Source organism: Amblyomma americanum, chromosome 6 (assembly GCF_052857255.1).
Source record: "Amblyomma americanum isolate KBUSLIRL-KWMA chromosome 6, ASM5285725v1, whole genome shotgun sequence".
Classification (NCBI taxonomy): Eukaryota; Metazoa; Arthropoda; class Arachnida; order Ixodida; family Ixodidae; genus Amblyomma; species Amblyomma americanum.
Genome location: NC_135502.1, coordinates 194114606 through 194137551, shown reverse-complemented (window position 1 = coordinate 194137551; position 22946 = coordinate 194114606). Strand labels below are relative to the sequence as shown.

The 22946-nt window shown below is 45.3% G+C and overlaps 1 protein-coding gene across 3 annotated transcripts in view; it reads left to right on the top strand.

Annotated features, from left to right (window-relative positions):
* The window catches only part of LOC144094325 (uncharacterized), a 241601-nt gene that overhangs the window by 82019 nt on the left and 136636 nt on the right, over positions 1–22946 (top strand). For all 3 annotated transcript variants that reach the window (XM_077628268.1, XM_077628266.1, XM_077628267.1), the window contains exons 5-8: positions 4988–5097; positions 11696–11858; positions 22571–22684; positions 22738–22907. In XM_077628268.1, the coding sequence (XP_077484394.1) occupies positions 4988–5097; positions 11696–11858; positions 22571–22684; positions 22738–22907 (557 nt within the window). The remainder of the gene's footprint in view (positions 1–4987; positions 5098–11695; positions 11859–22570; positions 22685–22737; positions 22908–22946) is intronic.

Here is a 22946-nt window from a genome sequence, read left to right as displayed (position 1 = left end):
TTGGATGATTACCACTTATGAGCCACACCAAAAACCTGAGGAGAAGAATGTGCACAGGCTACCATAAGAAAACTTCAGGAGCAAATGGGAAGTGGTGGCTCTCTACTTCCTGATTTCTCCAGCTGTACCAAATTTTCCTGACAATTCCAGGTTTTCCGGGCTGCTCCTAATGCTATCACATTAAAATGTAGAGACTGTTTCTTGAATTGTAGCACGGGCAGCTCTGGTGGAATGTGCACACAACGTCCCTCTGCATACTGTGCATTATCGTGGTCACTCCCTTCAGCCTGGAGGGAATTTTGACTGAAATAATCAGGGAATTTCAAAACAGTAACCTGGTACACACTGTGAAGGCCCAGCGGGCAGAAAATGCATCACAGGACGCTAAATTAGCTGTAGGGAAGTGTCTGGTGGAGGCAGCAACAGCTGCACTCTGCCAACACATAATGGAGTTCCCTGTGAACATTTTTCTCGACTGAAATAATCAGGGAACTTCAAAACATTAACCTGGTACACACCGTGAAGACCTAGCGGGCAGAAAATGCATCACAGGACGCTAAATTAGCTGTAGGGAAGTGTCTGGTGGAGGCAGCAACAGCTGCACTCTGCCAGCACATAATGGAGTTCCCTGTGAACATTTTTCTCGACTGAAATAATCGGGGAATTTCAAAACATTAACCTGGTACACACCGTGAAGGCCCAGCAGGCAGAAAATGCGTCACAGGATGCTAAATTAGCTGTAGGAAAGGGTCTGGTAGAGGCAGCAACAGCTGCACTCTGCCAACACATAATGGAGTTCCCTGTGAACATTTTTCTCGACTGAAATAATCAGGGAACTTCAAAACATTAACCTGGTACACACCGTGAAGCCCTAGCGAGCAGAAAATGCATCACAGGACGCTAAATTAGCTGTTGGGAAGTGTCTGGTGGAGGCAGCAACAGCTGCACTCTGCCAACGCATAATGGAGTTCCCTGTGAACATTTTTCTCGACTGAAATAATCAGGGAACTTCAAAACATTAACCTGGTACACACTGTGAAGCCCTAGCGGGCAGAAAATGCATCACAGGACGCTAAATTAGCTGTAGGGAAGTGTCTGGTGGAGGCAGCAACATCTGCACTCTGCCAACGCATAATGGAGTTCCCTGTGAACATTTTTCTTGACTGAAATAATCAGGGAATTTCAATACATTAACCTGGTACACACAGTGAAGGCCCAGCGGGCAGAAAATGTGTCACAGGACGCTAAATTAGCTGTAGGAAAGGGTCTGGTGGAGGCAGCAACAGCTGCACTCTGCCAACACATAATGGAGTTCCCTGTGAACATTTTTCTCGACTGAAATAATAATCGGGGAATTTTAAAACATTAACCTGGTGCACACCGTGAAGGCCCAGCGGGCAGAAAATGTGTCACAGGATGCTAAATTAGCTTTAGGAAAGGGTCTGCTGAAGGCAGCAACAGCTGCACTCTGCCAACACATAATGGAGTTCCCTGTGAACATTTTTCTCGACTGAAATAATCGGGGAACTTCAAAACATTAACCTGGTACACACCGTGAAGCCCTAGCGGGCAGAAAATGCATCACAGGACGCTAAATTAGTTGTAGGGAAGTGTCTGGTGGAGGCAGCAACAGCTGCACTCTGCCAACGCATAATGGAGTTCCCTGTGAACATTTTTCTTGAGTGAAATAATCAGGGAATTTCAAAACATTAACCTGGTACACACCGTGAAGGCCCAGCGGGCAGAAAATGCATCACAGGACGCTAAATTAGCTGTAGGAAAGGGTCTGGTGGAGGCAGCAACAGCTGCACTCTGCCAACACATAATGGAGTTCCCTGTGAACATTTTTCTCGACTGAAATAATCAGGGAATTTCAAAACTAACCTGGTACACACCGTGAAGGCCCAGCGAGCAGAAAATGCGTCACAGGACGCTAAATTAGCTGTAGGAAAGGGTCTGGTGGAGGCAGCAACAGCTGCACTCTGCCAACACATAATGGAGTTCCCTGTGAACATTTTTCTTGACTGAAATAATCAGGGAATTTCAAAACATTAACCTAGTACACACCGTGAAGGCCCAGCGGGCAGAAAATGCGTCACAGGACGCTAAATTAGCTGTAGGAAAGGGTCTGGTGGAGGCAGCAACAGCTGCACTCTGACAACACATAATGGAGTTCCCTGTGAACATTTTTCTCGACTGAAATAATCAGGGAATTTCAAAACACTAACCTGGTACATACCGTGAAGACCTAGCGGGCAGAAAATGCATCACAGGACGCTAAATTAGCTGTAGGGAAGTGTCTGATGGAGGCAGCAACAGCTGCACTCTGCCAATGCATAATGGAGTTCTCTGTGAACATTTTTCTTGACTGAAATAATCAGGGAATTTCAAAACATTAACCTGGTACACACCGTGAAGGCCCAGCGGGCAGAAAATGCGTCACAGGATGCTAAATTAGCTGTAGGAAAGGGTCTGGTAGAGGCAGCAACAGCTGCACTCTGCCAACACATAATGGAGTTCCCTGTGAACATTTTTCTCGACTGAAATAATCAGGGAACTTCAAAACATTAACCTGGTACACACCGTGAAGCCCTAGCGGGCAGAAAATGCATCACAGGACGCTAAATTAGCTGTAGGGAAGTGTCTGGTGGAGGCAGCAACAGCTGCACTCTGCCAACGCATAATGGAGTTCCTTGTGAACATTTTTCTTGACTGAAATAATCAGGGAATTTCAAAACATTAACCTGGTACACACCGTGAAGGCCCAGCGGGCAGAAAATGCGTCACAGGATGCTAAATTAGCTGTAGGAAAGGGTCTGGTGGAGGCAACAACAGCTGCACTCTGCCAACACATAATGGAGTTCCCTGTGAACATTTTTCTTGACTGAAATAATCAGGGAACTTCAAAACATTAACCTGGTACACACCGTGAAGGCCTAGCGGGCAGAAAATGCATCACAGGATGCTAAATTAGCTGTTGGGAAGTGTCTGGTGGAGGCAGCAACAGTTGCACTCTGCCAACGCATAATGGACAACTGTCTCATGTTTCGTGGGGCAACGCAATAAACGAGGCACAATGAAGAAATTGCTGAAGAAACGGGCATTGTGAAAGTAGAGTTTTTGCACGATGAAGGCTCAACAGGTAAAGACCAAGTTAGAAGCATAATTATTCTCAGGTAAATTAGCAAGACCCAATGACTGGCATGCGGCTTGCTCAGAAAACATGCTAGAAAAGGTTGCCTTCAGCTGATATCACTTTTACTACCCATTAAATATGAACATAGATTTCTAATCACGTGTACAGGTAAGTAGCGAGAACTATATCCTTGGCTTTTTCGAGACACTGTTTTGTCCTTAAGCACTTGGTTTTTGTGATGCAGCCATCTGATTCATTCCAGTGACTCACTTCAATTGGCCTGCCCTCTTTCATGCTTTTGCAATAAATCAGCCGGCACGCTCCTCGATGTGGACTGTGTTTTCCTTTTGTGCTGAAGCTAAGATATGAATTTCATCGCTATTTTTTGACTGTATCAAGGGTTTGTTGAGGGAACTGCATATACAGTTTAGCCCAGGTGCTTTCGAGCTCGCTTTCGCTGACTACAGAGCCAAGACAAAGGCCTGGATGACAAACTACTTTTGTTTATTGGACGAGTGCGACATAAGGAAAAAAGACTGTTCCTGCTTGTGCTCGACAACTTGCAACACACTCTCGGCATGTGCCACTCCACCAGAGGCCAATAACAACTGTGCAGAGCGCCATGTGCAATCTTTTTTGTGGTGACCGAGCTCTTCTGGCACCGAATACGGCGCAAAAGACTCAACATGTGCATCATTCGTGCACTCTAGGTGCCCTATTGGCGATGCATCGCAACATATGCTGGTAGTAACTGGGAGACCTGGTGGCGAGGTCCCAATTATGATTGTTCACTGCTGTGAAAATGATTCTAGGTGCTGCATCGAACTTGCTGCTGTGCAGTGCACCACGATTTGCTTCAGGGCAATACAATTTGTGCACTCATGAACTACGGAGGATGCAGTAGAACACCCAAGATGCACTTGGTTTTGCGTGGGTGATGATGCCGACATCAGAGAGCCATGCACTCTCCAGCTGATACTGTAAAAGCTTGGGCAAGTTGGTGTGACATTGATTTTCAGCAGCGTAAGGGACGAAGAATGAGACTTGCACCACTGTAGCCCTGTGCTCAGGAATTGTCATTCTCGCCATTTTGTGCATCTGTATTTTGTTTATCTGTGTTTTTTCACTTGAGGTTGGTTGCCACTGTATTTAAGAAATAGAAATCGCCTCAATAAAACCAGTTGTAAGTTCAGCGCCGTGTTTGTGCACTTGTCTCTTCCCTTGTCCCTTGTGCTGCTGAAAATGACTCTCCAGCTGCCAAGGAGGCCGACCTAACACCAGCTGCCGTGAAGGCTTCAATTGCGATCAGTTGTATTGCACCCCTAAAGCAGCTTCTTAGCTGGAAGTGCCTCAGTGCGGAGCTACGACCCTGCTGGCGAGCTCGGAAAGTGCCGTGGTAGGGCCTCCTTTGAAGAAGTAGACGCGCATAAGGAGCTCCTTTGAGAAATAAAGCATCTTGTGCCTGGCTTTGTATTTTTGGTTGTAGTATGGGCAGTCCACTTAGTGCGAACCTCGGATACAGTGAACGCAATCTGCGTGACCATCAGGTTCTAAGTGGGCTCAACTGTAAACATTTTCCTACCATTAGTGACATGAATTGTTTTTAATTGTTTTTGAGGAAAGTAAATCGCGCAGTAACTCGCTTCTAGGTGGACCATGCCATGAGAAGAGGGAGTGGAAGAAGAAAGAGCTCCCTTTTCTCTGGCAGATTCAGTGCGTGCTTGTGTCATCATTCCCATCAGTTTTTCTTCTTCCACTTTGCATTAGAGTGCATATGCTTACAGCTGTGTGGTGCTGCCAGTAGGGGCACATTTAGCAGGGAGTGAATAATTTGTGCTTGTGGTGTGACAGGTGCGCGAGACGGTGCTGTTCGGGGGCCTCAGCCTGGAGGTGCAGTTGCTGATCAGTGTGACCCAGTGGCCGTGCGATCCTGACCGCGTGCTTGTGGTCAGCCACTGTCGGTGGGTTCATTTATGCAATGCTACTTTTTACTAGGGAATTTTTATTACATGGAAACACGAGAGATGCTGTCTAACGAAAAATGCCATCTGCATGCCATGTACTCATTGTAACATGGAGCTTGCATGCAAAGGTTGATGTCAACGTGATCGGCAACCATAACTTTCAGGTAAAAATCTTTCGCATCGCTCTCAGCAAGCTTTGAGGAAAAGGAGGGGCCACAAATGTGCGAACTACCAGCCAGCATCCAATTCCCACTAGTTTCCATTTTCTGGCAGATGTTGTGGGCAAATAGGAAGACATTTGTTGGCAAGAAATTTTTACTTTCTCTGGGCCTTTAAGTCTTTCGATATGGTTTTTCACATGACTCGCACTAGCTGCCCAAAATGGATCACGTGCTAATTATTATTAATTGGCAACTTGCTGATTTATTCAACTTTAGCAATAGTAATAAAATTTTTATATTGGCTTTTGGATACAGGTACATTAGCAACCATAACCTGAAGGAAATTATTTTTTTCTTTGACTCCCAACTAATGGCAGTACAGGAAGTTTTCCAAGCAGGATCCACGCAGTTTTCCAACGTGGTAGCAATAAAACCATGTCGACATCATCATCATCTGACTTCACCCACTGCATGTTGACATAACGTCAAAGCAGAAAAACTAAGCTTATAATTTCTGCTGGGAAAACTGCCTGCTCTGTCATTAATTGGGCCAAGTGAGAGTGCACTGCAAAGAAGCCATTTTAAGAATTAGAAGAAGTTCCTATTCTGCGGAAATTGGCCCAAACAGGAGTGCACGTTCTTTTCATTCTACATATATGTATGTCATCATCATCATCAGCCCGACTACACCTACTGCCGGGCAGAGGCCTCTCCCGTGTCTCTCCAGATAACCCTGTCCTTCGCCAGCTGCACCCACCGTATGCCCGCAAACTTCTTAATCTCATCCTAAGTTTCTGCCCCCGTGGTGGCTGAGTGGTTACGGCGCTCGGCTGCTGGCCCGAAAGACGCGGGTTCGATCCCAGCCACGGCGGTCGAATTTCGATGGAGGCGAAATTCTAGAGGCCCGTGTACGGTGCAATGTCAGTGCACGTTAAAAAAACCCCAGGTGGTCGAAATTTCTGGAGCCCTTCACTACGGCATCCCTCATAGCCTGAGTCGCTTTGGGACGTTAAGCCCCCATAAACCATAAACCAAACCAAGTTTCTGCCCCCCCTGGTACGCCTGGTTTTCCTTGGAATCCACTCCGCTACCTTTAAGGACCAGGGCTTACCATGCCTTCGCATTACATGCCCTGACCAAACGCATTTCTTCCTCTTGATTTTGACTAGGATGTCCATAACCCGCGTTTGTTCCTTCACCCACTCTCTGTCTCTTAACGCTACACCTATCATTTTTCTTTCCATGGCTCGCTGCATTGTCCTTAACTTAAGTTGAACCCTTTTCGTTAGCCTCCACGTTTCTGCCCCATCGGTGAGTACCTGCAAGGTACAGCTGTCGTACATTTTTCTCTTGAGGGATGTTGGTAAACTGCCATTCATGATCTGAAAGAACCTGCCATATGCACTCCACCCCATTCTTATCCTTCTAGTTATTTCTCTCTCATGATTCGGATCAGCTGTCACTACCTGCCCTAGGTAGAGGTATTCTTTGTGGGAATCCTGGCTTTCCGCCTTTGCCTTTGCGTGGCTGTTGCCGGTATCCCGCGTTGTTCTCCTCTGTCCCTTTCTTATTTATTTATTTATTTGTTCCTCAAAGGTCCACAGGGGATATTACATGAGGGGTGGGCTGAGAAGGCAATTAGCTTGAACACAGATGATTTTCGATAGCGGTTCTGAATTTGCTGAAGTCGATGATGGCTGCCGCGGCAGATGGAAGATTATTCCAGGCTCGGGCTGTTTTTAGGAAAAAGAACTGGTATGTTTCGGTGCGGGCTTTCACAGGGTAGATGGTGTTAGGGTGGCCACTACGGGAAACAAGATGAGCGCGTGCAATAGGAATAACTTCGTGATGAAAGGTATAAAAAAATATATGATATAATGAAAGATGGGTGATCTTGCGATAACAGGCCAATGTGGTGAGATTAAGCTGAAACTTTAGTGCGGAAATACGTGTGGTATGAAAAATTAGAACAAATGAATCTTGCAGCGCGATTCTGTACGGATTCGAGCATGTCAATGAGGTTAGCAACGTTAGAATCATAGGCGGCGCATGCAAACTCCAATTTCGATTTTATGGAACGTAGTGCTAAGGCAAGGTTACGGCGCGGGTACCTTAAAACTTGATTAGCTGAATTACATGGTGAACGTGTTGCGACCACGTTAGATTTTTACTTAAATGGATACCGAGATATTTATAAGAATCTACTGATTTAATGGAAAAGTTGTTAGTTGTATAAATTGTATCCTGGTGGTGGAATGAAAGAAGGGAAGCTTTAGCTGACTTTAATGACATTAGCCAGGTTTTACACCACTCTTGGACGTGTAGCAGGCTTTTTTGGAGGGTGGTAATGTCGCACTGCTTGACTATTGGGCGATAGATGACACAATCGTCAGCAAATAGCCGTATGTTAGAAGTGATGTTAGAAGGCAAATCATTTATATAAATAAGAAATAGAAGGGGGCATAAGACAGATCCTTGCGGAATGCCAGACAGAACAGGGAAAGTGATGACGAATGAGAATTAGCATGAACGAATTGATAACGGTCTATTAAGAAAGCACGGATCCAATCCAGAACCAAAGGATGAAGGTTTAGGCGTGAAAGTTTAAAAATGAGGCATGCATGAGAGAGTTTATCAAAGGCTTTTTCAAAATCTATGAATGTGGCATCCTTAGGAACATTATGATCTAGACATGCATGTATGTCATTAAGGAAGAGAGCAAGTTGTGTATCGCAGGAATGACCGTTGCGGAGGCCATGTTGATTAGGATGAAAAAAGTTATGCGGTGATAGAAACTTGGCAGTATGGGAATATATTACGTGTTCAATGATTTTTCAGCAAACACTTGTTAAAGAGATTGGTCTGTACTTAAGTGGTGATGATCGGTTACGTTTTTTTTAGACTGGAATGACCTTCCCGATCCGCCAATTGCATGGTAGTGAGGACGAAGAAAGTGACTGCTGAAAAATCAGATAATATGACACTACAAAGAACCTTAGTATTTTTCAGAATTTTCGGGTTGATGCCGTCAACACCAGCAGATGATGAATTTGGTAATGATTCTGTGATCTTTAATATTCCACTCGCCTCAAAGATAATGTTTTCGATAGGAGAATCATTAAGACACTGGACTTCAGGGAGGTTATCGAGAGCTTCATCAATGAATACAAAGCAAAACTGATCATTTAGGATTTTTGGAATATCTAAATCAGTATATGTAAGTCCAGAATGATCAGTTAGTTAAATGGCGTTAGACTTAGAGGCAATAATAGTTTGCCAGAAGCACTTTGGGTTATTATGCAGCATATTAGGCAAGGTGTAAGAAAAGAAGCTACCCTTAGCTTTGGCTACTTCGGCGTCATGGTTATCGGAGGCAGTGAAATATTTGTCCCAAACGTGCGCCATGTTAGTAGGTTTAGCTGTACGAAATAATTGTTTCTTTTTGTTGTTTAATCTTTTTAGTGTTTTATTATACCATGGGGTACTAGGTTGCTCAGTTATTGTGATAGTAGGAATGTGTATACTGATAAGGCGTATTTTGTAACCAGTAATAAAAGTGATCAGTTTGATTCCAGTGAAGGAACTTGAAAATCAGGTATAAAGTTTTCAAGGAAAGCAGCGGGGTCATGGTTAGAACTGTTCTTATCACCTTTATCATATCGGGTAAGTGTTTTCTTTTTCTTTTTGTTATTCTGTAGATGACATGAGAAAGTAGCATGAATAGCCAGGTGATCGCTAAGCCCTTCTAGATAAGTTAAAGGTGAAAAACTACCAGGCTGGGATGTCAGCACACGGTCCAAAATGTTAGCAGAATGATTTGTTATTCTAGTTGGTCGATCTATTTTTTGTTCCAACCCAAAAGTAAGGCAGGTGTGAACAAATTCACTGTTAAGATTATTTTTGACAGTGGTTGCAAGATCAGACCAAATTAAAGCAGGGATTTTTTTTGTTTTTGTTTTTTCTTGTGTTCAGATAGAGGATTGTTAATCTGTTCAAAGCGTCATGAAGCAGAGCACTGAATGAAGAGTCACGGTTGGGAGGCCGATAACAAACTCCGCTCAGAACTCAAGGGTAAGATTGATCGCAGCAAAGCCAGACCATTTTTAAATATTTACCTGCGAACAATGTAACGAACAATCAGTGGCTATTAGAACACCCCCACATTGCACATCTCTGCGATCTGATAGAAAAATATCAAAGTTAGGAAGAGACGGTAATATTCTATTTCGGTTAATAAAAGAACATTAGTGGAACGTGATTCAACTAAGCTGCTTAAAGCGTCACGTTTGTGAATGACACTGCAGATATTAGTAAAGAGGAGAGATAATTGAAAACGGGGAACCAGTTTTGTTGCAGAAGAATGGTGAGTTGGATGTAGTTAATTTTGGTGGTAAAATTCATCGCAAACGGACAAAGGACACAGAAAGGGGACAAAACAAGCGCTGTTTTGTCCCCTTTCTGTGTCCTTCGTCCGTTCGCGCTGAATTTTACCGCCAGCCTGTTTTGTACTGTGTTTCTGATGAAGTGATTGCTAGGTATGCTGTTCAACTACGGTGTTAATGACATGATCGAAAGTGTAAGTATTGTTTCCGGATGTCATTCTGTCATTTCTTATTTTAAAAGTGAGGCCCTGACTTTTACCATAATCATAAAGGTATATGGTGAATAGTCTTCAGACACACAGTGGCCAGTATCTTTAAATTTGCTACACACGGATAAAACCATTGCCATGTTTCTTCAGAAAAAGCTCGATCTTTTACGCCTTCAACAAAACGGATTGCTGTGATCCCGTACATTCATGGCCTGTCCCATCACCTTAAAAAGATCAGTGAACGGGGGAACGTAAAAGTTCTTTTCTCTGCACCCGATAAGCTACAAAAATTGTGCAGACTGTCCAGGCCCACTGATTCAAAAAATCAGAACTGCAAAAAGAAGCACCGAACTAAGTTCTTTGAATGTACGTAGTCCATCGTCTACAGCATCCCTTTGAAATGTGGAAAGAGTTATGTAGGGCAAAGCGGTAGATGTTTGAATGACCGCCTCCGAGAACACTGCAATAATGTGTCTGAACGGCGAGGAGGGTTCCTGGACGCTCACTGCAGAAAATGTAAGAACAGTAATGATGACAGCGATTCTGATGAAGATTTTGTGTGTCGGCCTGTGTACTAAGATTGTTCTGTGATTGCCAAACACCGTTGCCAACTAACTCGAGAGATAGTAGAGGCTGAATTGATAGACCGGTTGGGTGAGTCCTGCGTGGCCAAGTCATCTATTGCTCTAACTAACAAAGAGCTGTTATATTTGAGACAACATTTGACTCCTACTGCGCATGCGTGATGATTGCCTGGTTTTGCTATAAATACTGGTTCGAATTTCGAAATAAACCTGTTGCAAGTCAGCGCTCGTGTGTTCCATGTCATTTTCTTGTGTCCTTGTCTGTATTTGCGCTGTACATTTCCATTAGGACTATGGAGAATTACGCAAATTATAGTGGGATGCAAGTTGAGTCAGCAGTGAAGCTCTGCCCAAATTCAGAACCACCCACAGAATTCCTTCACAACAAAAAAACAGTCTGTTGGTAAAACTTTTCTTGTTACCTAAACAAGAAGTTGATCACAAGAAAAAAACAATTAGAAGCTCTAAAATTTTGATACTTGGCTTGTATAATAAAGTCAAAAATTAAGAAGCTGATCTCGTTTACTGTTATGATAGGCTACTTACTGCATGATGCCGTGGCACAGTATAACCAAGTACTGTTTTTTCAAGTTTTATAGACAACACACAGTAAGAAGTCGGCTTATCCTCACTTTGTGTCATTTCGGGGGCCCCAACAAAGGAGAGGAATGTTTTCCCTTGCGCGGCCATTCCCTGCACTCAGCCATTGTGTGTGTTTGTTTCTTTGAAGCCGGTTTTGTGCCAGGGGGCCCATTAATTAATGGTGAGAGGCTGCTCATGAAGAGCAAGCTAGATCGCAACCCAACCCAAGCACCTGCCACGAAAGGGCAGTGGCGCTGACCACTGCACCAATGTGCCAGGAGTGGTAGGAGGACTCCCAGGGATCCATGAATATAGAGAATGAGAAGCAATTCCGCATATATGGACACTAACCCATCATCTCTATCCGAACAACTCCCATCATCAGTGAGCACAGTGAATCTCCACACCAGAACCAAAGTGCAGACCGAACTGCACCTAATTTGCATTTGGCCTAACTACGCAAATCTGCCACCATTTTTCTTATACTGTCTAATCAGTTAGCTCTCATTCATAAATTATTATGCTATAGATTTTCTATTAATGAGCAGCCCAAAATATGGAACCAGAGGGGGAAACATATGCCTTCCTGTGCAAATTTCTGACTTTTCAAAATGGAGACCAAGGTGTTGTTCACCCATAGATGCTCTCAGGCAGGTGCAGTGAAGAATTGTGTGCAGGCTGGATGTGTGGCACATGACCCTGGAGGTGGTGCCAGGCTGCTGGCAGCACCCCTTGCATGCCAGCTACCTGTGCCCCCTGGCTGGTGGCTGGCCACGGCTCCTGTGTCGGGGCAAGCTGCTGCTGCCCATGGGACAGGAGCTGCTGCTGCTGGACCTGCAGGTTTGCACAAGACGACTTTTTCCCGGCCCTTATCTGAAGCAGTGTCCAAACAGATAAGCGAGATTGTTCTGTTACTGTCCCGCTTCCAAATATACTGATTTCAATGAGGTGCTGTTTGGCTTTTGTTGGCTTCGCATCAGCCAGCCAACAGAGCGCAGCTGCTCATTCCCCTTTTCATTCCAGCGAGGGCGCCTTAATTCTCACTCGTGATGTGCTTGCTGTAAGAGGGCTCTGTTGCTACTGTGCCACACCGTCAAAGATGCCGTGGGGCCTTTATCATTTTGGAGCTGTTTTTATTTATTTTTATTTATTTATACACAGTACCTACAGCGCCCTCATTGGGGCATTATTGTAGGGGGGAAACATCATAAATAAGAACAAACATCTAGTACATAATAAATTAGGCAAATGATGCGGTCTACACAGAAAATACAATAAACCCATGCACATGGAAGCAAAAACAAACAAACAAACAAACAAAATAAAACCATTGTAGAAAGGCAAACATACCCTAAACACACACATACACACACAAAAAAAAGATACATTTTAAAATACAGCACTGCTTAAAACATAATACACTCGGACAAGAATTATTGCACTTATATTGACAGGTGGCTTTGCAAATCGGTCAGAAACGATGTAGGAGGAGCGGTAGCGACCCGCGAAGGGAGACAGTTCCAATCATGCACTGTTCGTGAGAAAAAACTATATTTGAATACGTTTATACGGCAATTGTACTCGCGCACCTTAAGTGGGTGGTCAGTGCGGGCGGAAATGTAGCTAGGTTCACTAATGTATTTCTCTTTTGGAATTCCAGTTTTATTATTAAGCACATTATAAAAGAAAGAGAGTCTCAAATATTTGCGCCTGTTTTCAAGTAATGGCCATCCCAACTTTTCGCGCAAACCAGAAGAACTTTTTTGGAAATTGTAATCGACGGACACAAACCTAGCAGCCCGTTTCTGGACGCGCTCCAGCTCCTCAATATTCAGTTTTGTATGCGGGTCCCAAACCGCGCAAGCATACTCAAGTATTGGACGTACAGTAGACATGTATAATGTCTCCTTCAGCGTAAGGGGAGCGTCCTTAAAGTTACGTCTGAGAAAGTTTAATGTGCGACTGGCTTTAGCAGATATGTAATTTACGTGTGTATTCCATGATAGGTCAGTAGAAAAAAAGACTCCCAAGTACTTATAAGTTGAAACTGCGGATAATTCAGTGCTACCAAGGAAATAGTCTGTTTGGAGGAATTGTTTCTTTTTTGTAAACCGGACCAGATTACATTTGGAGATGTTTAGCGCCATATTCCAGTTGTTGCACCAAGAGAATACAGAGTTGAGGTCATGCTGTAGTGAAATTGCATCTGCTTCAGAAGAAATATTGCGGTAGATACAACAGTCATCAGCATAAAGTCTGATTATACTTGAAATGTTACTAGTGAGGTCATTTATAAAAATGAGAAATAGAAGAGGGCCCAAAACCGACCCCTGCGGAACACCTGAAGTTACACCCACACTTTCCGAGCTGACACCGTCGATAACCACGCACTGTCTCCTTTCCGCAAGATACGCCTCAATCCAGGATAAGAGTGAGGTAGGAATATTTAATTTTGAAAGCTTCTGTAACAATAGGTTGTGAGCAACTAAATCGAACGCTTTTCGAAAATCTAAAAATATACGATCTACCTGACCGGCGGAGTTTAAGGAAACAGAAATGTCATGTGTGAATTCCACGAGCTGTGTTTCCCATGAGAAGCCGGACCTAAATCCATGTTGTGTCGAACAGAAAAAACTATTGTTTTGTAGATGGCTAATTAACTGAGTATAAATGACACGTTCCAGTGTTTTGCACGACACGCTCGTCAGCGATATGGGCCTATAGTTACATGTTTTAGTTTTATCACCACTCTTATGAATCGGAACGACATTGGCACTTCTCCAGTCAAGGGGCAAAGAAGAATTCTCTAACGATTTCTGAAATAATGCAACGAGATACGGGGCAACTGAAGCTGCACAATTTTTCAAAACGTAATTGGAAATGTTGTCAGGCCCTGGTGCTGATGTAACTTTAATTTTCTGTAATAAAAGCATGATCCCCCGTTCAGAAATTTCTACGTCATTCATTCTGGTCAGGGTGCTGGAAGATTGAAAGTCAGTATGTGTATTAATGGGATCGGAAAACACCGATTGGAAATAAAGATTGAAACTTCTCGCTTTACCTTTTGAATCCCTTCCAAAATCAGTTGCGTCTAGTATATCAGGCGCAGAGACCCTGCTGTTTCTCTTATTTTTAACATATTTCCAGACTGCCTTTGGGTTTGTATTTAGTTGTTGGCCTAGTGTGCTGAAGTATGCCCTTTTCGCTTTACGGATTTCTTTCGATAAGTTCTTAGTTTGCTTTTTCATCTCGGAGTACAAAGTTAGTGCGGGCGTATCACAATATCTGCGAAAGAGCCGTTTCCGCCGGTTGATCATTGCCCGCAACTGTCTATTCATCCAATGCATATCGTCACGACGCTTGGCTGAAATCAAGCGGGATGGGATGAAAGTCTGCGTCAGTGACAAAATTTTAGTTTTAAACAAGTTCCAGAAGGAATCAATATTCAGGGATGGCTGATGTGAAAGAAACTCAGGAAAAAATGCGTCGAGTTCCTGTGATAGCGAAGCATAATCCCCTTTTTCATAAAAAGACACTTTGCGTGGTTGGGTGTGGTGGGTCTTCATAGCATTACAGGATACTTTTGCTAAAACTACATCATGGTCGCTTATGCCTGGCAGCGTTATGACAGACGAGACTAGGCTAGGGTCATTGCAGAAAAACAAGTCTAGCACATTAGCACTGGTAAGGCCGAGTCTGGTAGGGGTTTGAACAAACTGAAATAATGAGTGAGCACCAATTACTTCACGGAAAGCGGTATACAAGAGGGATGCAGTGCGAATTACTCCCAGCAATAGGCACGCGATGAAGCACTGATGCAAGTGCAAAAAATAGTCACTATCATGCTGTGCCCATCTTACCAGCAGACAACCATTGTGCATGTCTTTAACCAAAAAAAAAATTTACCGCGGTGAAAGTGGTTCTTGTCAGTTCTGTCGGGATCATTCGATAATTAAAACTGTGGATAATTGCAATATTTTTTCCTTTTCCTTAAAGTTCGAATTAATGAGCTTTTACTGTAGTGTCGATCCACTCCGCATCTGTCCCACGAGGTGTACACGTTACTCGGGTAGCCTAGCAGTAAGCTGCTTCGAGACAGGGATGCTGGGCTCGCATGGGCGATTTTTTTCCTGCTTTCTCTCATATATGCGATACGCCCATCATTCTCGCATTATGCACTGAATATTTTTGACACTCATGTTTGCAGTGAAGATCGTTCCTGCATGTGGACTTGTGGCGCCTGTGTCTTCTTTACACCACATCTGGGGGTCTCTTGATCTGTCTGACTCAGTGCCATAACCGCAATGCACATTTGTGTCAGTTTCATTCGTGCTAGGCTAGTGTTTGTCATAAGTGGGCACAGCTGCATCTGTGGTGTTGCTGCATTTGCACTTTGCCATTCATTTCAGTTGTTCAACATGGTGACCCCAGCTGGCACTCTACAATTTAAAAAGAAATGGAGCTCTCTGCATCGCGTAGGATTAGTGCAGGCTTTTTGTGCTCTGCAGGCAGATGCTTCAGCCAGCACAGAGACTGATCACAACTGTCCTGGCTCACAAGGAGGTGAATGAGCCTGATCAATTGGTTTTGAGTGAGGGAAACACAAGTGTGCAAAAAACTATGGCTGAACTGGCTGACATAGATGATGTGGAGTAGATATAAGGCTTTTCAAGAGCTTTGTAAAGAAAAGTGAGGAGCCACAGATCACCTTAGAGCTAAGTGTGCTTTAATGCAGTGTATGCAGTATATGCAGTATATGCAGTGTGTGTAGGGGCTGTTCAGCTATACAACGTATGACATATTTCACAAAGATGTCTCCTCTTCAATTATGCAGTGTAAAATTCAGAATTGAGACCCTCTTAGGTGTGGCTATGTGCCAATAATTCCAATCTTTACGGTCTTTACATGCACACAAACTTTTTATCGTTTGCCAACTTAAGGGATTTGGAAACTGAAAGCTGCATACTCCAGAGTGCTTCTAAACCAATGTTTTGATGCTCCAAATTGCTCCAGATTTGAAATTTGTGTGCTCTGGACTGCTCCTAAATCGACATTCTTCTGCTCCCAAGTGGTCTAAAGTAGAAATTTTAGTGCTCCAAAAATTGCTTCAAATTGCATTTTACCATTACCATTACTAAGCAGGCTACCCACCAGGTTGTGGGCAGAAAAAGTTCTTAGGGATAGGTTGGAAATAACTTGAAAGAAAACAGATGGACCGGCCTTCGTCTGAAGGCTGGTATGTGTATATATACATATATATGTATTGTTACATGCCAGCAGTTTATTGGCAGAGCGTCGAACCGATGGAGTTGAATGGAGCTCAGCTGGATAGTGCTACCCAAGCTGAGACAGCAGGCCCTGTACATCATTTTCTTTTCTCCAGCTGCCCGCCTAACTTCCTCTTCAGGACTGGTACATTTTCGCCTGGACAGCCGAAGCCCCCCGGGCGAGGTAGTCAGTCATCCCGAGGTGCATGGCATGGCTTCAAACGGGCGACTTGTGTCACTTCGGTCATGGCTGAACAATGACCACTCGCGGTAAGGCACGCTATCCGGTAGTTCAGATCGCTGACCCCGTCAGTGACATCTTCTGCGTTCAGCTGCGCTTCCGCAGAGGCCGCCAAATCCAGACTAAGTCACCAGGGGCGTAGATGACATGGCGATGGCAGCTGTCATAGCAAGCTTTGGAGCGTTCTTGTGATGCAGAAGCCAGCAAGCATGTGAGGCGGCGAGTCTCTTCGGCTAGACAAAGTTTTTGGCCTATGCACGGATCAGTGAAAAAGGAAAAGATGGTGTCGAGGGAATACAGAGGAGAACGGACATATAGAAAGAAGAATGGGCTAAAGCGGGTATACTCATGCGGTGCAGTATTGAAGGCGAACGTAATAAATGGCAGAATGGTGTCCCAGTACGTTCCATCAAACCATTTGTCTGAGGGTGATATGGTGTGGAGTGCTGGAAATGTGCCGCGCATAAATAGAACAGTTCTTCTGCCACATCTGCCGTAAACTTGCGAACGCAGTCGCTAATTATCACTTTCGGTGGTCGCAGGATGACAGGAGAGCGAGAACAGCGACACGTGGCGGCCGAAGGAAGAGCGGCCGTTTCGCAGTAGCACAAACTGTGACCCACGATAGCCGTTGGGTGACTTCGGAAAAGGACCTATAAGATCAGTTCCGACTTTCTCAAAAGGGCTGGGGGAGGGGGGGGTCATGGGATGGAGCAGGCCCTGTGGCATGAACTTGGGACGTTTGTGGCACTGACACTCTGCGTAGCTGGCCACATACCTCTCGATCGTCCCACGCATCTTCGATCAGTAAAATCGGTCACGGGTGCAATGGAGCATTCGGGCAGAGCCTAGATGGCCAGAGGTAGGGTCGTCGTGCATGGCGTGCAGAACGCACTAACGATGGCTCTTGGGAACTATGAGGAGCAAATGTGTGCTGGTCTTCAAGTAGGCCTTCCTATACAGGAGACCGTCCCGGACACAAAATGGGGCGGGGGCAGCAGAATCCCATGCAGCAGTAAGTAGTGACCTGAGGCTTTTGTTCTTCTCTTGTGTGGTGCGGAGAGCCGAGAGATCCATAAACTCGGGCACTCTGGAGGTGGTACAGTGATCAAAGCTGTCAGAATCAGTCGTAGCAGGGGGAAGGCAGTCTGCGTCTGCGTGTTTACGCATGACCAGATGGGCCATGCAGGCTGATGAGCCAGCAGAGGGCGTGATGGTCGATTACAACTGTGCAATGGCGTCCATACAGATAACATCGAAGCTGTTGTACAACGAAGACCACCGCAAGTCATCCGTGCTCCATAACGGTATAGTTGCGCTCAGACTTACTGAAAGAGCGGCTAGTTACATGCTTTCCATCTGTAGAACATTGGACAAACACAGCACCTACGCGAACATCACTCGCGTCAGTGTGGCGGAGAATCGTGCATGAAGTAAGCAGGAATTAGTGGAATGACGAGCCACAGCCAGCAGTCCATTCGAAAGGGACGCCTTTTTGGAGAAGCAATGTTAGAGGGTGAGCGATGTCAGCAAATCTTGGGATGAAACGGCGGAAGTATGAGCACAATCCTAAAAAACTTCGGAGTTTCTTTTCAGTTTGGGGTCATTGGAACGAGGAAACTGTCGTGTTTTGTGGATTGGGCCGAACTCCTTCTTGGTCAATGAGATGACTAGGCATCAGTGCTTGACGTTCTCCAAAGTGGCATTTTTTGGAATTGAGGACAAGTCCAGCTTTTTGCAGGCAGTCTACAACAACAGTAAGGCGCCGGTTATGTTCACTGAAGGTCCGTCCGAAAATAACAATATCATCTAAGTCACACATACAGATGTCCCTTCTTGAGGCCACGAAGTATGGTACCTATAAATGCTTCAAATCTTGCTGGCGCATTGCAGAGGAGAGGCCAAAGGGCATCACGTTAAATTCAAATAGGCCGTCCGGCGTAATAAAGGCTGTTTTCTCCTTGTCTGCAGGGTCCATCGGAATTTGTCAGTACCCCAAACACAAATCAACAGAAGAGAAGTACGATGCGGAGAAAAGGTAGTCGAGGGAATCGTCGATGCGTGGCTGCAGATACACATCTTTTTTCTTGACAGAATTAAGGCGGCGGTAGTCTATGCAAAATCGCCATGTTCCACCTTCCTTTTTCACCAGAATCACGGGTGCAGGCCAGGGATTCGAGGACTCCTGAATTACACCTGAATCTGGTGCACGGTCAGGTTGGCAGTCAGCTGGTCAACTTGCTCGTGCTGGTGGTAAACAATGCACTGTACGAATTTGGCCCACTTTTGCAGATTGTGCAATTGATTTCAACTGTATAGCTTAAACAGTTGCTCATTGGCACATGGCACCTTATCATTCCGAGGCCCTTACAAAGCATGCAACAGCAAAACCCTTGATCCAAATGGCAAGCGAAAGGATGTAGCAAGAGATGATGCTCTCGACCATATCACGTGGGACTTATGCAGGCGCAGCATTTTTCTGAGCACTCGACTCTCATGTGAAATGGAGCAACCAATGATATTTCTTTTGGATAGTTTTCGTTTGGACACCCATGAGACGTTTTCAACTCAAGTGTAACAATTCAAAATTGTGCAGATCTCTTGGCTGTTCTGTTCACATTGATGTACAGTAAAAGCTCGTTAATTTGATTGAAGCTATAGGAAAATTCTTTAGAATTATTCAAAAATTGTAACTGTCGAATGGCCGCAAAAAACTAAATTGATAAGAACCACTTGCATTGCGGTAAATTTATTTAGTGAAAGTGAGGGCAATGGTTTTTTGTTTCAGTGTGGCAATTACTAATTCAAGCGGTGGAGCTCCACTGCTAGTCTTGAGTGGCAGCATCGAGTGTGAGGAGGTTTGACTGCACAAACTGCAAACGGCTCTTGGCGAACGAGAAGTTTTGGCACATTGGAATAACCGTGCGGATGGAAATGCTCAACGGTCTGAAGTGCTGAGAAAAAAAAAATTGGGGAGAGAAAAGGCATGCACCAGTCAGGGCGCGCAGCTGGGCACGGTTGGGTGGCTGATATGGGCTGTTGTGAAGCTCAGAAAAGCGAAACCAAAATTGTAGTATGACGTCTTGGAGATGGGATTGTCCATTTGTCTGAAGTGCTAAAGCGACTCTACAGCATGAATTGAGGTTTGAGTAGGGCTGTTTGGATTACTGCTTGCCCCCTTTGGGAGCCCGTTCAAATTAATCAGTACGAGTCTTGTAGCAGCTGAATTGGCAAGCACGCAACATCATGGATTTACGTGGGCGTTGTCCAGGACTGCGTCGGCAGTTTATTTGAATTTTGAAATTAACCGGATTTGGATTTATGAGCTGCACGAATGTGTGTGCACAAAAGATAGTGCAAGGGCGCTGACCAGAATGTCATGAGGTGCCCCCTCTTTATGTATGCACACACTCGCTGGCCCACTGTCTGCAGGCAGTTCCTGACTCTGGCAGACTGAATTTCTGCTGTTTTCCACCTCGCTCTGTTTCAACCACGTGGCACTGTAGTCTGCGAGCCGAGCCGCACTTAGTCAGTGTCACGTACTGCTCGTCGACTGGCTGCCTGGCGCAAGCCGTCGAGGCACAGGGGCCACTTTAGGCTTCCCTGTGGCCTAAAAGCAAGTGTTGAACATTTATTTATTAAAGTCAGTCAGCCAGTGCGCGGTGCATATCTGTCGGTGCATCGAGAAGGAACTCAATGGGTTGAAGTTTTAAAACGAAGTCTTTACTTGACGGCAGGGAACAACACAAAAAGGTAACAACAAACAAGGGGAAAGAACAATACAAAACATGAAACGTGACAAGCAGGAGACAGACAGTACAAGAGTCCTCCAACTATAGGGCAAGAACAACAGAGGTATACAATGCATTAGATGTAGGAATACCACAACGTTACCTTGACAAGATAAAGGAAAAATCCGGCAGCCAGTTCACATATGGGGGCCAAGGTAACGACTCCGGTTCGGGTGGTTCTTGATGCGGTGATGGCTCGAAGGCGGCATCCTTGTGTGATGGCAAGCATGCCTCGGTGCGGTAATCCGGTCCTCAACACCCGTGGACACACCACCCAACCTCTTTTCTGCCTGTCTTCTCCCGAATGTCCTCAGCTCCTCGCAATCCGGATGAGGCCGGCGGCTAACATAGTTTCCTTCCCATCATTGGGACGCTTTCTCCGTGTTTCTCCACATGGCGACGACAGGGCAGAGGGGATGCGGCAACCTGCAAGGCTGCCCGTGAGCGCGTCGGAGAGCCACGCCTTACAAAAGGCTTGTCTTCCGTGACAGCCATCACCGAGTCGGCCAGGCCTGCACGCTCGAGTTTCGAAACCAGTCGACCGCACCACTGTCCTTGAAATCGCCATGCTTCCTTGGAACTCCAATGTTGGTTTCATTTGCCGATAGCTGAGCTCCGAGAGAGACCTCGACGGATCCCCTGTAAGCAGCCGTGCTGTGACCCTGTTACTGCTCCACATGAGCACTCTCCTCTGCTCTCTCCCAATGGGCCACGTCCTGTTGGTCGGTCCTGTCCTGTTTTGCGGTTTTGCTCCTGACCACAACACCTGGTCTGTTTCTTTCTAGTGGTGCATTGTTTAAAGTCTGCTCCTGCTTGTAAGCCGCCTTTTGCACACTTTTTTCTTTAAATTGATGCCTCAAAAAGAAGTGCGCAAATTATGTCAAGATTTTCTTAACGCATTCTAAAAACTAGTCGTAACGCGCATTGTATACTGCTATTGCTGTCTATAAATTAACTCCCCAACTCTACCCCCAAAAAAAGTTGACTCCCAGCCCACGTTATGTAGTTCCACGCAGAATGGCATGATGATGCATGCGCAGCTCAAAGCAATAAACGTGCAATGGTACAGTTTTAAAGCCAGCAGTCGAGGATAAATGGAGATAACACCACGGGTGGCTGCAGTGCCATATTTGTTTCATGGTGGTTCAACGCGCCAACTTTTCGCAGAACGAGAAGAAGGCACAACAACAGAGAGCGCAAACTTACAGCTGATTTTAATGGAGGAAAAGGGCGATAAGACATGAGCGTCATCATTGGCACAGAAAGAAATGAGAGAACATATTGATATAAGCAATCGTAAGCAGATCCACACAACTACACACACTCATTGCGATAGCCTAAGCAGGTCAACCTATTTCTCGGGCAACGACAACAACACATTGCTGATACACCTTTCGGCACCGGCGGATTGAATTTCGAAAGCGTCTCAATTTCTATGTTGTTATTGGAGAAGAATGGTGAGTTGGGGGGCGAGTTGGATGTAGTTCATTTTGGCAGTAAAATTCAGCTTGAACGAACGAAGGACACATAAAAGGGGACAAAACAAGCGTTGTTATTGGAATGTGAAATGATTGTGGTTCCTTCGAACAGAGGCTTGCGTTCTTTGCACTGACGACAACGCGTTGCCAGCTTTCCTGAATGCATGATGGAGTAATAGTTATCAGCGTGCTCACTTAGCCTTTTGTTATGCAACGGTCCATGCAACGTCCTGGAAAGCTAGCGACGGATTGTCATTGCTGTAAAGAATGCAAGCCCCTGTTCGAAAGAACCACAATCATTTCGCATTTTAATAACAAAATAGAGAGATCGCAGAAGCTTTTGAAATCAAATCCGCCAGTGCCGAAAGGTGTATGTGTCGTTGCCCGAGAAAGAAGTTGACCTGCTTAGGCTGTTGCAATGAGTGTGTGCATTTGTGTGGATCTGCTTACGATTGCTGATATCAATATGTTCTCTCATTTCTTTGTGTGCCACTGATGACACTCATGTCTTGTGTATCGCCCATTTCCTCCATTAAAGCCAGTTGTAATTTTGCGCTCTGTGTGGTGTCTTCTTCTCTTTCTGTGAAAAGTTAACCACCATGAACCACCTACTAGGCCCAGTTCTCGCCGTCTTAGCGTACTTGTTTCTTTACCTCCTGTCCTGAACCTTTTTGAAACTGGGCCAACTACTCCGCAAGAAAAAACGTTAACCGAAAGTGCAAACAGTCCAAGTTTGAATCGTTGCGAGTCCACCGTAAACATGTTCCCACATCAGGGTGGTGCAGGTGAGCACAAGCCCAAATGGGGCTGGTCCTCCATTGGGGTGCAGCAGAACGTGGACCTGGGTGCCACATTGCTCTCCCTCAGCATGGTTCCACATCCTCCGCAGGTGAGCTGCTTGTTTTGTCCTCCGCTGAATCTGAATAAAAAGGGCTGCTGCAGCATGCGACAGTGCTGGACGTTGAGGTGGTGGCCAATGCACTGGTGCCCCAGCTGTGCACGGACAAGGGCCTCGTGTACAGGGTGCTGGTGGACTACGAGGCCTACGCAGCAGCCGGCGAGGAGGGGCAGGCCACGCTCATGCTAGCACTTCTGCTGCAGGCCTTCTCCAGGTGGGCGCTGGTCTCCTTTTTTATAAGAGGATCCAGAGG